Genomic DNA, 16,887 nt, shown 5'->3' with positions numbered 1-16,887 from the left:
CGGACCGTTAGCGCTGCTGGGAGCGCACCGCAATCCACCACGCCAGACCGCGCACTCTTTTGTTGTTTTCGTATCACTTCACTGTTATGTTTATTAAACTCTGTTATCCTTTGTACCGTGCTCTGCTTATTTCATACTGGGTCCTTCAAACGCTGGTCGGTTCTCCCGGGCTGCGTCCGACACATAACACCCAACACCACAAAAATGTTTGAATTCTAGAAGCTCTGAAATGCAATCTGGGACTATTCCAGACAATAAAAAATCACTGAAGAAAATAACACATTGAAAATATGGTTTGACCGAAACAAACTGTCATTAAACTTAAATAAGACAGGGATGAAATGGAGGTGTAAGAGTCACTAGGTGTTTACCAGGAAACACCTTATTTATTTCTGTATGTATGTATGTATTTATTTATTTATGTATGTTTCATTGTTAGTTGGTTTTATATTTTCTGTTGTGTTTTTTATTCAGGTTCTTTTTGTCTTTTTCTCTAAAACTGATATAATCATTAGATTAGTTGTTATTACTATTATTGTTGTGCTTGCTATTATTAATATATCTATCACTGTTTCAGAAGACCATAACAGGTCGGTTTAACATAAAAAAGGTAAATATACTCACAGCCATATGCTCTTTAGGGTTTTAGTGGGGGAAAGCGAAAGAAAAAAAATTAATCAACAAAGCAATGATCGAAGCACTGCTTCGATCTGCGAATCACTGCTTTGATTGGTTCAAGATTCAAAGCAAAGCTGCACTGCAGAAAAGTTGATTACAGACCCCCTGCAGGGTCTGTATTCAATGTAGAGAAATTAGATTTTCCTGCCAAACACCCCCAAAAACAAATGGCCACTCTGAAGGAACCAATAAGGGAATCGTTAAGTAAAAAGGTTATTGATGTCGGTGGATCGAACCATTTCTTAACGATACCCGAAAGGAACCGGTTCTCATACCCATCCCTACTTCTACGTATCTTCTATATGCTATTCTGGAACCACTCCTAACCCAAACAGTTCAACTGTCAAACCCCACTAAGGTCCTTAGTCTGGGACTCATAACATAAGATCACTATCCTCAAAATCATTGTTGATTAATTATCTAATTATTGACCATCACTTAGATATAGCTGTCCTCCCCTTAAATGAGGCCTGCCCAGGAGCATATACATTAGTCACATCCCTGGTGATGCGAAGCAAGGCGGGGGTGTTGCTCTTATTTATAATCTAGGTTTAGCTTATAGTTTGGGGGTCATAAATATAACTTGTTTGAGCATCTGATTCTCTGCTCTGTTCGGGATATTACGCATTGCCAAGGTTAGAATAAAAAAAAATCAGCCGTATTACTTTGTCACTGTATATAGGCCTCCTGGCCCATATTCTGAATTCTTAGATGAATTTGATGCGGCTCATTTTGAACTCAGTCCTCGACATACCCATTTGCCTGCAGGCCCGGCGACGATTTGGCCCACTTTCGGTCCACTACTTGCCAGTGAAATTTATCAAATGATGGCCCGCATCGGGCCACTACAAAAATATGCAAAACTCTATTATTTTACCATATTTTGCGGTGGCAAAGTCGAATTTCTCTCATCTCCGTGTCATCAAACTTCACTGAGTCCACCATGTTTGTTTTGGTCTCGCATCACGCTCCATGCTCTCACAGAATCTCGCGCACATTGAAATGTATGTTGTCAATGCGTGGAGCGTGCATTTGACCGTTTCCTTCACCGATCGTTGGCAGTGTTCGTTAGCATCTTTAAATGCACGGGAATCTGCAGGAAATGAAGACGAACAAGACACAAATCTAACAGAATGCTTTGAAATTCAAATTGAAATATGTTTCAACAACAAATACCCAAACCCAGACAACAACCAGGAAAGAGTTTTGCTGAAGGAATTGGCCTGAAACAGGAAGCTTAGTGATGATGAGTTAAGGGAGAGAGACAGTCTATATGAAAGAAGCAAGAGGAGAGAAGGTTTTGTCATGAACTGGCCACAGAAATGGCTTTGTCATCATCAAGAGAAGAATGAGTTTTCTGCCAAATCTGCAGGCCTATCTGTCGTATGCTGACAAGTAACTAAAGTATATGCTTGGTCCTGGTAGACCCTGGCTGTTTTGAAGCTAGTTTAAAGTTTAACCAGCTTGCCTTGTGGGAAACCCCACGCTGACAACATTAGCAAAGGAGCCAAGCATAATTTTTTTTTAATTTTTGATTTAGAGATTAGTTTTGATATGGACCGACATCTGTAGTTTACATTTCTGACTGTGTGTTAGCCAACTCTGAGGGTTGTTAAAAAAAATGCCCTCTAAATTTTATGGGAGTCACTTTATTTTTTTACACTTGAGAATGCCCTCTGATAAATTCTATTTTTTTAACTTCACGGTCCATAGACTATTTTATGTTTTTTTCTGGATTGGTTTATATGATATAGGCAGTTTTATTTGCAGGACTTCAGGGTGGAATATCATGAACTCTCGAGCGCAAAACCATGGGCCAGTTCTCCTACACTGTGGGCCACTAACTTCTAAATTCTACTGCCCCTGTATGCCAGTGGGGCAAATTTGTTTATGTCAAGCCCTGTAACTTGTCAAGTCGTGCAGATAACATTCTGATCATTGGTGACTTTAACGCTCATATAAATAAGCCTTCTGATCCCCTCTGCAAATCATTTATGCAAATTATGGATGCATTAGGATTTCGGCAAGGATCAACAAAAACAAGCATAACTCAAAGTTCTTGTTCGACACGGTGGCAACACTTATTCATGGACAACCACCTGAAGTTCACTCTCCTTTTACACCACAAGATTTCTTGGATTACCTTGAGAAGAAAATATAAGACATTAGGTTAAACATATTCCAGCATGCCTTAACCCAGCCACTACCCCCTGCTAATGAGGTGGGTGCCATTACTGAGGTATTACTGAGATTTACAGAATTTGAGAGTATCTCTAGGCATGCTGACGAAGCTTGTCACGTCAACAAAAAGCACATTGTTTTTTGGAGCCTATACCAACAAAGCTGTTAAAGGACCGGTGGCCCACTCTTCGACCGACTGTGCTGGAAATTATTAATCTTTCTTTAACTTCTGGATCTGTTCCTAAAAGTTTCATTTCTGGAGTGATTAAACCATTACTTAAGAAACCTCATCTTGACCCAAGTGTATTGAAAAACTGTCAGCCAATATCAAATCCATCATTTTCCTCTAAAATTCTGGAAAAAATGGTGTCACGGCAGCTCGTGGACTATCATACTGAGAATAATCTCTTTGAGCCACTTCAGTCTGCTTTTAGAAAATATCAATCCACAGAGACGGCTCTTACTAAAGTGGTGAATGATCTTCTGCTTGCAATGGATTCGGGCACCACTACGGTTCTGGTGCTGTGAGATCTCAGTGTTATGTTTGATACCGTGGATCATCATATTCTACTTGATAGGCTGGAAAATCATTTTGAGATTACTGGGAGTGCCCTTGCATGGTTGATGTCTTACTTGACCAGTCACACTCACTGTGTTTTGTATAGTAACACTACCTGTTGTGGGCTGGGGTGTTTGGCTGGCTTTGTTTTTGTTTTCTGTTTCTCCTTCCAGGTGGCATGCGTTCAGGACTGAGTGGCTGACGTGTGGCTGAGTATTAGGACCTCACCCTGAACACCTGAGGCTTGTTATCACGTGTAGGTCATCAGGACTCACAGCTGTGGTGTATCTGTCTTGATCAGAGCTTGCTGCACTTAAACCTTGAATGCACAGTGTGTGATTGCCAGAGACTCGACCTTGTGAGCAGACGTGTGAGATCGATGTCAGGAGACAATCTCACCATTACGGACGCAGAGACCGCTCCAGGTTTGACGCCACAGTCTGGTGAAGGAGGTTGGGTGAGGTCTCACGCTCTACAGCACACTTCCTGAGGTAATTTGGTTTTGGTGACTTTCATGAAGTAATGACAGTGGATTTGGTGTCCCTCACACCTTGTTATATTGAGCTGTCACGTTATGCTAATCCCCTAATCAGTTTCTGCTGCAGTGGAGATTTGAACTGAGTTGTTCCGTGCCTGCAGGGTGAGAAGCTGAGTTATATTAAAGCCAGGAAGTGTTTGCTGATTGTGTGCACCTTTGAGCTGTGTCTCTCTGTGTGGAGAGTGTTGGACTCACCTCATGATTTCTTCCTTCGCAGACTTGGTTTGTCGCGGCCGCCTGGGGGGTGTCGGCGGGGTCCCTGGGTCCGAACTGCTGTGGCTCCGGACCGTTTGCGCTGCTGAGAGCGTGCCGTGTTTCCACCTCACCAGACCGCGGACTTTTTGGGTTGTTATCACTCCACTCACTTTAATGTTTATTAAATTCTGTTACCTTTTGAACCGTGCTCTGCTTATTTTATGCTGGGTCCTGTCAAACGCTGGGTCGGTGCTCCGACCGCGTCCGACACATAACACTACCTCTAACCTTAGTAACATGAAATTTGGGGTTCCACAGGGGTCCGTCTTAGGCCCCCTGCTTTTCTCCCTTTATATAGCACCCCTTGGGCACATATTGCAGCGTTTTGGGATTACCTTTCACTGCTATGCTGATGATACTTAGTTATACATGCTGATAACTGCTGGTAATCACATTCACATGAAATCCTTAGAAGATTACCTTGCATCAGTGACAAGTTGGATGTCTTGTAACTTCCTACTTTTAAACTCTGATAAGACTGAAATGATGGGTCTTGGTCCAGTGAGACATTGGCATCAATTTGACGAGTTAACGCTTAGCCTAGGCTCGTGTGTCACACATCACATTGACAAGTGAGGAAACTGGGGTAATTTTGAATCCTACGTTGTCCTTTGACCTCCACATTAGAAATATTACGAGGACTGCTTCTTCCACCTGCGAAATATAGTGAAGATTCGTCCCATCCTGTCTGTGGCTGATGCTGAGACCCTGATCCATGCGTTTATCTCTTCAAGATTGGACTACTGCAAAGTTCAAAGTTCTGGTTTACCATAGTCCAGCATTAGGGCTCTCCAACTGGTTCAAAATGCTGCAGCCAGACTTTTGACATGAAGCAGAAAGTTCGACCACATTACATCCATTTTAGCATCCCTTCAACTGCCTTTCTGTCCCAGTGAGATCAGATTTTAAGGTTCTGCTTCTAGTCTATAAAATTGGTCCCTGGACTGGCATTTCCCTACCTAGCTGACCTAATTATACCTTACGTACCAGACTGAGCTTTGAGTTCCTCAGAGTGCAGGACTACTTTGTGTCCCTAGGATGAATAAGAAGTCTGCGGGTTCATAGCCAAGCCACATTCTGCACGTGTTACAACAGAGTGGCTTCGCAGTAAAAGAGTGCGGGTACTAGATTGGCCTGCCTGCAGTCCAGACCTGTCGCCCTTTGAAAATGTGTGGCTCATTATGAAGCACAAAAAGAAGACAACGAAGACCCTGGACTGTTGAACAACTGAAGTCGTACATCAAGCAAGAATGGGAAAGAATTCAATCCTCAACCCTAATTCTAATGAAGTTGGGATGTTGCCATAACTAATAGCCCAATTCCATAGCCTTAGAGTGTGCATATCATGAATGCTTGGTCTTGTTGGATTTGTGGAGAATCTACTGAATCTACTGGTACCTTGTTTCTCATGTAACAATAAGAAATATACTCAAAACCTGGATTAATCTTTTTAGTCACATAGCACTACTATTATTCTGAACACTACTGTACATCCAAATTTTGTCAGCTTTTTTCTGAAAAAATTAGAAACTTTATTTTTGAGTGGCACCCTTTTATATATATTATATATATATATATATATATATATATATATATATATATATATATATATATATATATATATATATATGGGTCTTTGGACCTCTACTGGTGGTTGGCTCTCACTGCGGTATTGTATCACTTCCTGTTCCGGAGCACAGCGGTGTTTTGCTGTATCTTTTAGCTGTTTAATCTGCGTAGTTAGATTGATCTAGATAACGATTTATTTCACAGTGTAATCTTCACATGCCTTAACTAAAGCACTCTCTCTGCTGAATCACCTCTAAATTATTTTCACATTATTCACTTTGTGTGTTTTTAGGAATCCGCTAGCTTAGCGCAGCTATTAGCTCTTAGCCGGTTTAGCATGTCAGCTTCTCCTGTCTCTCCCGCACTTTTCTGCACTGGGTGTGAAATGTTTAGTTATTAAAGTAAATTAATTAATTTAATTAATTAATTAATTAATTAAAGTATTTTCAGAGGGTCATTTTCAAAATCAGGAGCTTCATGTGGATTCATGTCCGTCTGTGTTGGTGAATTGGACTGAAATGAACAGGTCAGACTTTATATTTTTTCTCTGTGTGAATGAATTAGTCATTCAGGATACAGAGCGCAGGTTTCAGTCAATCGGTGGACAACATTATGGACGGATTTAGACTTATGAGTAAATTACAAGAAACGTGTGCCAACAATCACATAACTTACCTACAACTTCTGTCCAGCATGTGCGGGATGTATGAGTCATACGCTGACATGCGTTGAAAATTTTCAGCATGCCCAATTTTTTTATTAGAACATATATCAGCGGGCTTCAACGTGCTTCAATGTGCCAGCGTTTTTTAATACAATTGGCATATGCTGGCTAAATCGTCAAGGCACCGGTGACGGGTCCTTTACGTGCAGGCAAGAAATAGTAGAAGAGCGTTTTAGCAAAAATGGGTGTTTTTTTTGAGTGGCTCCCGGCTGTAGTAACAAGGGATACAGAAGAAATAATGTTAGCTATCATGTGCTACCGCTAAAAAATAAGGAAAAGCTCGGTCTGTGGGTAAGAGTGATGAAAATGAAGGACCCACCTGTTGCCAGCTTCTCCAAAGTGAATGTGAGATAATCTTAAGCTCAGTTATATCAATATAAATATTTGCAAGTTTGCTTATCTGTCTAGTGGTAAATGTGAGTTGTCTATTGAACAATTGCAGATGGAAAATTTTGAAAAAACTGGTCAAAATAAGATGCTCAAATAAATGTTTGTCAACAAATAAGCAGTTATTCTTTTTGACTTTCAATGAAGTAATCAGCACCAAGTACAGTTTATAATTTGATTTTATTTCTATCAAGCAACCACATCCAAAACCTTTCATTTGTCAATTGTCATTTTACAAATGTGAGGTCAAGTGTGGATCCTCGTGGAGAAGCTGGACCAGATCCCCACTCAGTGCAGCATGGAAGCCTTGATAAATGCCATTCTCTTCTGGGAATCTGTTTATCGCCATAAGCACAGGCTGGAATCACCTTTCTGCATTTCCTCCCAAGTTTTTCATTGACCCACCAGGTAAAATTGTGGTATGCTGTGTATCTGTGCAATCTGAAACAATAAAATTCAAAAACATTTCTTGGACAATGCATCAACAGGTGTCAGAGTGAAATTTGCATATATGGATTCTTTTGGCGATCACTGCTAATATTATTACGATAATACCATTTTGTCATTTTATAATATTTATTATTATATATAAATGCATATTTATAATATTCAATCAAACTCACCTGATCTGTAATTACACCTAAGAGAGAAATTATCCACAAGTGAGGCTTTTAGCCTTATTGAATCTTGAGGAGCATTGATACCAAATTAAAGTGGGGAAAAAAAATCACATTTCATGTTCATCATTGAAGTGGTGAATTACAAACACAATCTGGGCTGTAGACGAGACATTGACAAATAATATACAATTAAACAATGTGATACAATTATTATTATTATTCCACTTCACACTTTTTAAAAGTAATCACCATGGCAATTTTGGTCCTATATTTTGGACATAAAAATGTCAATGTCACAGTGATGCAAAAGGTTGGTGAATTATCTGTCACAGCAAGAAGGTCAGGGGTTCAATTATGCCTGTGGCCTTTCTGTGTGGAATTTGCATGTTCTCCCCATGTTTGCGTAGGTTTCCTTCGGGTGCTCCGGTTTCCTCCCACATCCAAAGACATGCAGTTTAGGTGGATTGGAATCTTTAAATTGTCCATAGGTGTGCGAGTGGGTGTGAATGTATTTGTTTGTCTGTTTGTGACCCTGTGGCAGACTGGCGTCCTGTCCTGGGTGTACCACTCCTCGTGCTCTATGATTGCTGCAGCCCCCTGCGACCCTTAATTGAACAAACGGTTGAAGATGTGTGTGTGGTGTGTGTGTGTGTGTCTGTGTGTGTGTGTGTGTGTGTGTGTGTATATATATACAGTGAGGAAAATAAGTATGTGAACACCCTGCAATTTTGCAAGTTCTCCCACTTAGAAATGATGGAGGGGTCTGAAATTTTCATCTTAGGTGTATGTCCACTGTGATAGACATAATCTAAAAAAAAAAAAAAAAAAAACAACAAAATCCGGAAATCACAATGTATGATTTTTTTAAAATAATTTATTTGTATGTTACTGCTACAAATAAGTATTTCATCACCTGTGAAAATCAATGTTAATATTTGGTGCATTAGCCTTTGTTTGCAGTTACAGAGGTCAAATGTTTCCTGTAGTTTTTCACCAGGTTTGCACATACTGCTCCACCGTCAGCTTGTGGGGGGGCAGCAGCAGCTAAAACCGCGCCGCCCCCGCAGAAGGGAAGGGGGGTGACGTGACCAGAAGCACGAGTAGGGAGTGTGTGATTGGGGGTAGGAGGGGGTGGGGAGAGGGAGTGGGGCATGCTTCAGTCCTATGAAAAACAGTTTATTGTCTTTGTGGGTTGAGATAAGAAAGGAGCCAAATAATCAACAAGGCCTGAAGACATTCCTCTGGAGGAAAACAGTCAGGCAATTTGTCCTTCAGGCTTGATAAGCCTGCTGTGTTGTGGTTTGAGCAGTGAAAAACACTTTTTACAGTTCCACTTGAACAACCAAATCCCAATTATGAATTAAGAATATTCCCAATTATGAATTAAGAATATTCCCCGGCCTCCGAAATCTTCAACTTCATCTGCAAGGCACGCATCTGCTCCAAGATGTCATCCAATTTGTGTCTGGGTTCAAGAGTCATCGCAGTTTGAGAAGGCAAGGCCTTGCCCACTTCGTTAATCATGATGGACAAGTGAGGGGCCGTGGTTCTTGATGCCGCCATCTTGCCAATTTCTCGATAGATCAGGGCAGCACATAAGCCAGAAAGTACCAGCTCTGCTACCATAAGACCAAATATGAATAAATCCCCAACGTCCTCAACGGAGAAAGGCGCCAAGCATGCAATATGCCAAGACCCCAGGAGTCGAGAACATAGCCCGCAGGATGCGTTCCATCTGGGCAGGTAGGATCCCCTGGTCCTGACCTTCTTGTAGAAAAGATGGTGTCAATAGCGTTCAGAGACCAGCTGATCAATTCCATGGTTAATCCAATAGTAGTCCAATAGAACCAGTATCCAATATAATTTGAGGAATTCACAGTCTGGTGAAGTAGGGACTTGAAGGTTAAAGCAGAGAGCAGAGATAAGGGAGAGTGGAGGAGATGCGACCGCCCTCGGAGTCCCAAGCTGAAGTATATATATACTTATCAAATCAAATCAAATCAATTTTATTTATATAGTGCCAAATCACAACAAACAGTTGCCCCAAGGCACTTTATATTGTAAGGCAAAGCCATACAATAATTACAGAAAAACCCCAACGGTCAAAACGACACCCTATGAGCAAGCACTTGGTGACAGTGGGAAGGAAAAACTCCCTTTTAACAGGAAGAAACCTCCAGCAGAACCAGGCTCAGGGAGGGGCAGTCTTCTGCTGGGACTGGTTGGGGCTGAGGGGAGAGAATCAGGAAAAAGACATGCTGTGGAAGAGAGCAGAGATCAATCACTAATGATTAAATGCAGAGTGGTGCATACAGAGCAAAAAGAGGTGAATAAAAAGAAACACTCAGTGCATCATGGGAACCCCCCAGCAGTCTAAGTCTATAGCAGCATAACTAAGAGATGGTTCAGGGTCACCTGATCCAGCCCTAACTATAAGCTTTAGCAAAAAGGAACGTTTTAAGCTTAATCTTTAAAGTAGAGAGGGTGTCTGTCTCCCTGATCCGAATTGGGAGCTGGTTCCACAGGAGAGGAGCCTGAAAGCTGAAGGTTCTGCCTCCCATTCTACTCTTACAAACCCTAGGAACTACAAGTAAGCCTGCAGTCTGAGAGCGAAGCGCTCTATTGGGGTGATATGGTACTATGAGGTCCCTAAGATAAGATGGGACCTGATTATTCAAAACCTTATAAGTAAGAAGAAGAATTTTAAATTCTATTCTGGAATTAACAGGGAGCCAAGGAAGAGAAGCCAATATGGGTGAAATATGCTCTCTCCTTCTAGTCCCTGTCAGTACTCTAGCTGCAGCATTTTGAATTAACTGAAGGCTTTTCAGGGAACTTTTAGGACAACCTGATAATAATGAATTACAATAGTCCAGTCTAGAAGAAATAAATGCATGAATTAGCTTTTCACCATCACTCTGAGACAAGACCTTTCTAATTTTAGAGATATTGTGCAAATGCAAAAAAGCAGTCCTACATATTTGCTTAATATGCGCATTGAAGGACATATCCTGATCAAAAATGACTCCAAGATTTCTCACAGTATTACTGGGGGTCAGGGTAATGCCATCCAGAGTAAGGATCTGGTTAGACACCATGTTTGTAAGATTTGTGGGGCCAAGTACAATAACATCAGTTTTATCTGAATTTAAAAGCAGGAAATTAGAGGTCATCCATGTCTTTATGTCTGAAAGACATTCCTGCAGTTTAACTAATTGGTGTGTGTCCTCTGGCTTCATGGATAGATAAAGCTGGTATCATCTGCGTAACAATGAAAATTTAAGCAGTGCTTTCTAATAATACTGCCTAAGGGAAGCATGTATAAAGTGAATAAAATCGGTCCTAACACAGAACCTTGTGGAACTCCACAATTAACCTTATTCCATGAAGAAGACTCCCAATTTACATGAACAAATTGTAATCTATTAGATAAATATGATTCAAACCACTGCAGCGCAGTGCCTTTAATACCTATGACATGCTCTAATCTCTGTAATAAAATTTTATGGTCAACAGTATCAAAAGCTGCACTGAGGTCTAACAGGACGAGCACAGAGATGAGTCCACTGTCTGAGGCCATAACAAGATCAAGACTTATATCAAATCAAATCAAATCAAATCAATTCTATTTATACAGCGCCAAATCACAACAAACAGTTGGCCCAAGGCGCTATATATATACTTATACTTTATTCAGATATCTTTAACAGGATTTTTGAAAATTGTGGTAACAATGAGACTGGCCTGTAGTTTGAAAAGACATGTTTGTCGCCACTGGTATCACTTTAGCTATTTTCATTTTGGAAGGAAATTTCCCAGTCATTAATGACAAATTACAAATATAAGTTAAAGGTTAACAATACAATCAGTAATATTCTTTATCAAAAACATATCAAAGTTGTAACTGTCCATTGATTTTTTTCCTTTTACTTCATGAACTACGTCAATAATTTAATTTTCATGTGTTTCTATAATATACATTGACTCCAGACTTGTTAGTTATTTTTTATAGTTGTCCAAAGAGCATGTTTTTGAGGATATAATGGAATTTGATGTTTTTTTACCCACATCTTCAACAACTTTTTCTTTTTAATGATTTCATTTAAAAGCTTCCAGGTGTCTTTAATGTTGGTTTTATTTTTTTTCAATAAATTGCTGTAGCACTGCTTTTTGCAAGATCTCATAATGTTAGTTAATTTGTTTTTGTAGTATATCTTGCATTTTCTTTCAGCTTCATTTGTTCTGAGTTTTATAAACACTGGACAGTGTCAACTTGCTATTAACCAAGTCTCAGTAATTGCAATAACTGAAAAATGTTTATTGGATATTTTTAAACAGTCCTGAATTTTTTAAAAGTTCATAAGAAGAGTTATACTATTAAAATGTATATTGGAGAATATCCCATTTGTCAAAGAATAGTCCTTAAATTGTTCTTCCGTAAAATATTTACAATGATGCATAATATTTTTAAGTAAAAAAACAATCCGGATCTATGTTATATTCAGTATTATGAAAACTATGTTCAGTGTAATGAAAATGTTTTAAATTGAGCTCCTGTGCAAAAGTAAATTCAAAAGAATCAGCTGACATTATATAAAAATAATAATTAAAAACAAATCCATGAACCAAAAAAGCAGTTAAATTAAGACTAATTTCATCATCATCATCATCATCTATTTTATTTGAGCAGAGGATAAGAAATACAGAAAACAGAAAAAAAAACCCAGAAAATTTAACAATAACATAAAAAACAAAAAAACTGAATTTACTATTAACTCAGGACATTGAATCTGCTCAAAAAGGAGTGGGAGGAAGAAAACTTATTTAATCCCACCCCTTTATTCAAATTTAACATAAAGTGCATAGCTGCTTCCCGTCAATTAGATAGAAAATTAAGAAAATAATACATTTAAATACTTGTAAATTCCCACAATAGATACCAACAGCAGCAAGAAAACAATACCAATATAATAAACAAGCGACAAGCACATACCAACAATGGTAAGAAATCAACGATACCAGTTATGGCAAAGAAAACAAACATATGATGCTCATACCAACAATGGTAAGAAAACAACAATACCAATTACGGTAAGAAAGCAAACATATAAAAAACATACCAACAATGATAAGAGACAACAATACCAATTATGATGAAGAACCAAACATATGAAAGAAAGAAACATATAATGCACAAACCAACAATTGTGATACAGAGTCATGAGCCATGAATGTAAAATGGCTTTTATTGTTAAGTCTCAATCATTCTATACCGATCCCAGACCCTCTGTTTATAATGTGACTTGAATTCATGAATGCTTTGGCATTGCTTGAGTCTGACGTCCAAACCATTCCATAACTTTGCTCCACATACAGACACACAAAAAATTTTCCGAGTGGTTCTAACTTTTAATAATGTGAATTTGGCAAAACCTCTAAGATTATGAACACACTCTTTAACTGAGAAGAACTTTAGAATGTTACTTGGCAGTGATTTGTTAAATACCTTAAATAAAATCTGTAATGTAGAATATTTTACAAGATCATGAAATTTAAGCAATTTTGATTGCATAAAAAGATTATTGCTATGTTCTAAAAATCCAACTTTATGTATGATCCTTATTGCTCGTTTTTGTAGTATAAATAGTGGTTGTGTTGAACATTGATAGTTGTTACCCCACACTTCAACACAATATGTTAAGTATGGGAGAACTAAAGAACAGTATAATGTACGGAGTGCATTATGATCAAGAAATTGCTTTACCTTATTCATAATAGAGAGGCTTTTTGAAATTTTCATTTTTATGTGTCTGATGTGGGCTTTCCATGTTAATTTACTGTCTATTATTACTCCTAAAAATTTGTTTTCAGCTGAGTTTTCAATTTGGACACTGTCTATACATATTTGTAATTTAGATTTAACCTTATAATTACCAAATATCATTGCTTTTGTTTTATTTAAATTTAATGATAATTTGTTACTGTCCATCCATTTTTTATTTTACTTAGTTCGTCATTTACAGTATTTATAAGTTCATTGTAATTATCACTACTGTAGAATATATTTGTATCATCAGCGAATAATATTAGTTTCAGTGATCTAGATGCATTAAAAATGTCATTAATATACATATTAAACAATTTGGGACCCAACACTGCCCCCTGGGGGACACCACAAGCAATGCCAAGACATTCAGATTTGTAATTTCCCATTTCCACGTATTGGACCCTAGCTGTAAGATAACTTTTTATCCAATTTCCTGCAACTCCTCTGATACCATAATTCTCTAATTTGTTGATTAAAATTGAATGGTTAATTGTATCAAATGCTTTTTTAAGATCAATGAATATTCCAACAGCATATCTTTTTCTGTCCAATGCATTAGTAATTTCTTCTATTGCCTCAATCACAGCCATTGAAGTGGTTCTTTTCTTTCTAAAGCCATATTGACCTTCGTTTATTAACTGATATTTTTCTATGAATTTTTCCAAACGAGAGTCAAACAATTTTTCTAGGATTTTTGAAAACTGTGGGAGTAAAGAAATTGGTCTATAATTGGTAAAAATATGTTTGTTGTCATTTTTGTACAGTGGTATAACTTTTGCAATTTTCATTTTTTCCGGAACACATCCAGTTTGGAATGACAAATTACAGATATAGGTCAGAGGTTTTGAAATGTTGTTGATGACTTTTTTGACTAATACCATGTCTATATCGTGACAGTCTGTAGACAGTTTGTTTCTGCATTTATTAACAATGTCTTTTATTTCCTGTTCATTTGTTGCTGAAAGAAAAATTGAATTTATGTTTCTTTTTATAGTTTCATTAGACTGCTGAATTCCTGGATTTAGGATTTCAGCTGCCAAATCAGGGCCAACATGTACAAAAAATGTATTAAAACCATTCACTATATTATTCATGTTGTAATCATGAACATTTTTATCAATAAAATAATCTGGATATCTTGTATTGGAAGATCCTGGTTTAATTAGGTTGTTCAAAATGTTCCAAGTTTCTTTGATGTTGTTTTTATTTTTTTGTAGAATTTCATCATAGTACAACTTTTTACTTATTCGGATGACTTCTGTTAATTTGTTTTTATATACTTTATATCTTATTTCAGCTTCTTTTGTTTTTGAATTAATACATTTTTTATAAAGGCTGTTTTTTTTTTGCAGGCTTTTAATATTCCTTTAGTTAGCCAAGGACATTTATTGTATCTATTATTTTTATAGTATTCTTTAAGGGGACAATGTTTTTTATACAACGTGCATAAAATATCTATAAAATTGCTATATGCACCATCTACATCTGACTCACTGTAGACTGTACTCCAGTCTTGTATACTTGAACTGCTGTTGAAGGCATTTATTGTTTCTTCTGTTCTTATTCGTTTATGGACTACTTCTCTGTCATGATTAGCTTTTTTAAGGTCACAGTCATAAACAATAAAAACAGGTAAGTGATCAGTGATATCACATATGAACAGGCCACTTCTAACTTGATTTTCGATAATATTCGTAAAGATATTATCGATTATTGTGGCACTGTGAGATGTTATTCTACTTGGTTTTGTAATTGCTGGATAAAGGGACATACTATACATTGTGTCAGAAAAAGCATCTATTAATTTCAGTTTTTCAGGATTCAAAAGATCTATATTAAAATCCCCACAGACAAATATATTTTTAGTACTTATTTCCGAGAACATTTTTTCCATTTGTTCATTAAAAATGTCAATACTTGAACCAGGTGACCGATATACACAACTTACAATAATATTTTTCCTCTTTTTGTTGTCTATTTCGACTGTCAGACATTCCATTACTCCATCTATTGTTACTGACATACTTTCTACAACCGTAAACTGAATTGTTTTATGAATATATAATGCAACACCACCTCCTGTTTTGTATTTCCTGTTTACATAATGCAACTCATAATCTTCTAAATCAAAATCAATACCTTTTTCCTTTTGTAACCAGGATTCTGATATGGCAATAATACTAAATGGTGATATAAACTGTTGCAAATATTCCTTTATAGAGTTAAAATTAGTGTACAAACTTCGGCTGTTGAAATGTATGATTGACAATTTGTCGTCCGAAGTCGTAACATTTGTATACTGGTCTTGTGTATAGTAATCACAGTTCATATTTATTGAAACAAGAAGGTTGTTGACCGGGTCAGTTTCATTTTCCTGATCTTGTGTGTTGTGCTCAGTATATTTAAATGTTTCCAGTTCCTTTTGTTTAAATTGTAAGATTCTCTGTAACAAATCTGTATCTTTGTTGTTCTTTGGTGTAATATGTTTGTTGTAATGTTCATGGTGGTGTATAGAGTCTCACATTGTTACCTTTATCTTTCAGTTATATTTGTCAAGCTCTTCTATATTTCTCACCACCATAACTTTTGCTTCTTCTGGTGTACCATTCAGTTTGATGAGAATCCTACAATTTGTTACCCACGTTTGCTGAATTCTTTGCTGTTTCTTTAGGTTTCTTGCTTTCTTGGCTATATCGGCATTCTTTTTGGTTAAGTGATCATTCATGAATACATTTGTTCCTTTTAGTTTGAATCTTTGCTTCAAGAGTGCCCTTTTGTTTCTTCTGTTGGCAAATCTTACGATGACGGTTGGCCTCTCTCCGGTTTGTCTCAGAGTGTGACACGCCTCAATGTGCTCCAGGTCCAACTCTATCCCTCTACTCTGGAGGTAGGATGCCACCTGTTGCTTCACAGAGAGCGTCTCCTGCTCACTGGGCTCCTCACCACCACCAACAACCGCACGCGTGTACGAGCGCGGCTTAATTTGGATTTCTGAGATGACCACATCGTTCATACGAGAATGTTGCTCCAGTTCCTCCACTCGCTGCTCCAGCTCTGTGATGCGCCGGTTTTTCTCCTCATTCTGGAGGCGCAGCTGTTTAACCTCCTCCAAAAGTTCCAAGAGCTGTGTCTGCTGCGTTTTGACAGCAGACACATCCTCAGCCAGAGAGTCAAGTGACTCTTTCAAGTCTCCGTAGTTCAATTTGGACGGCATCTTGTTAATAACTCCAACCTTACTTCAAGACAATTCCTCTTGTATTTCCTCACAGGTTTGGCATCCTGCTCAGTCCTGTCTCTGCCGGGGTTTTTATGGCTGTTAGTGCGCTTCAGTCACTTTTCCCAGCCGGTATTAACTTTGGACACTTGACTTGGCTAACTAGCGTGTAGCCCCGTTAGCTCGCAGTTAACCTCGGCTCCACTCCTTCCTCCTTCCTCCGGGCTTCTTCTCAAACTGCCTCTACAAAGAAGCTGCGACTCTGCTTAGAAACTGGTCCTCTGCTTAGAAGACTGGTCCCATCTGTGTTGCGTGGCATCGACCAACTTCTGGCA

At 38.1% G+C, this 16,887-nt stretch overlaps 1 protein-coding gene across 1 annotated transcript in view; it reads right to left on the bottom strand.

Annotated features, from left to right (window-relative positions):
• LOC117507724 (odorant receptor 131-2-like) overlaps window positions 1–16,552 on the bottom strand; it is a 39,699-nt gene extending 23,147 nt beyond the window's left edge. The window contains exon 1 of the mRNA XM_034167537.1: window positions 16,139–16,552. Within this exon, the coding sequence (XP_034023428.1) occupies window positions 16,139–16,552 (414 nt within the window). The remainder of the gene's footprint in view (window positions 1–16,138) is intronic.
• Between the last annotated feature and the right edge of the window lie 335 nt (window positions 16,553–16,887).

The sequence above is a fragment of the Thalassophryne amazonica genome, chromosome 3, assembly GCF_902500255.1.
Source record: "Thalassophryne amazonica chromosome 3, fThaAma1.1, whole genome shotgun sequence".
NCBI classification, from domain to species: Eukaryota; Metazoa; Chordata; class Actinopteri; order Batrachoidiformes; family Batrachoididae; genus Thalassophryne; species Thalassophryne amazonica.
Note: the sequence above shows the minus strand (reverse complement) of the source record. Positions and strands in the feature narration are given on the sequence as shown.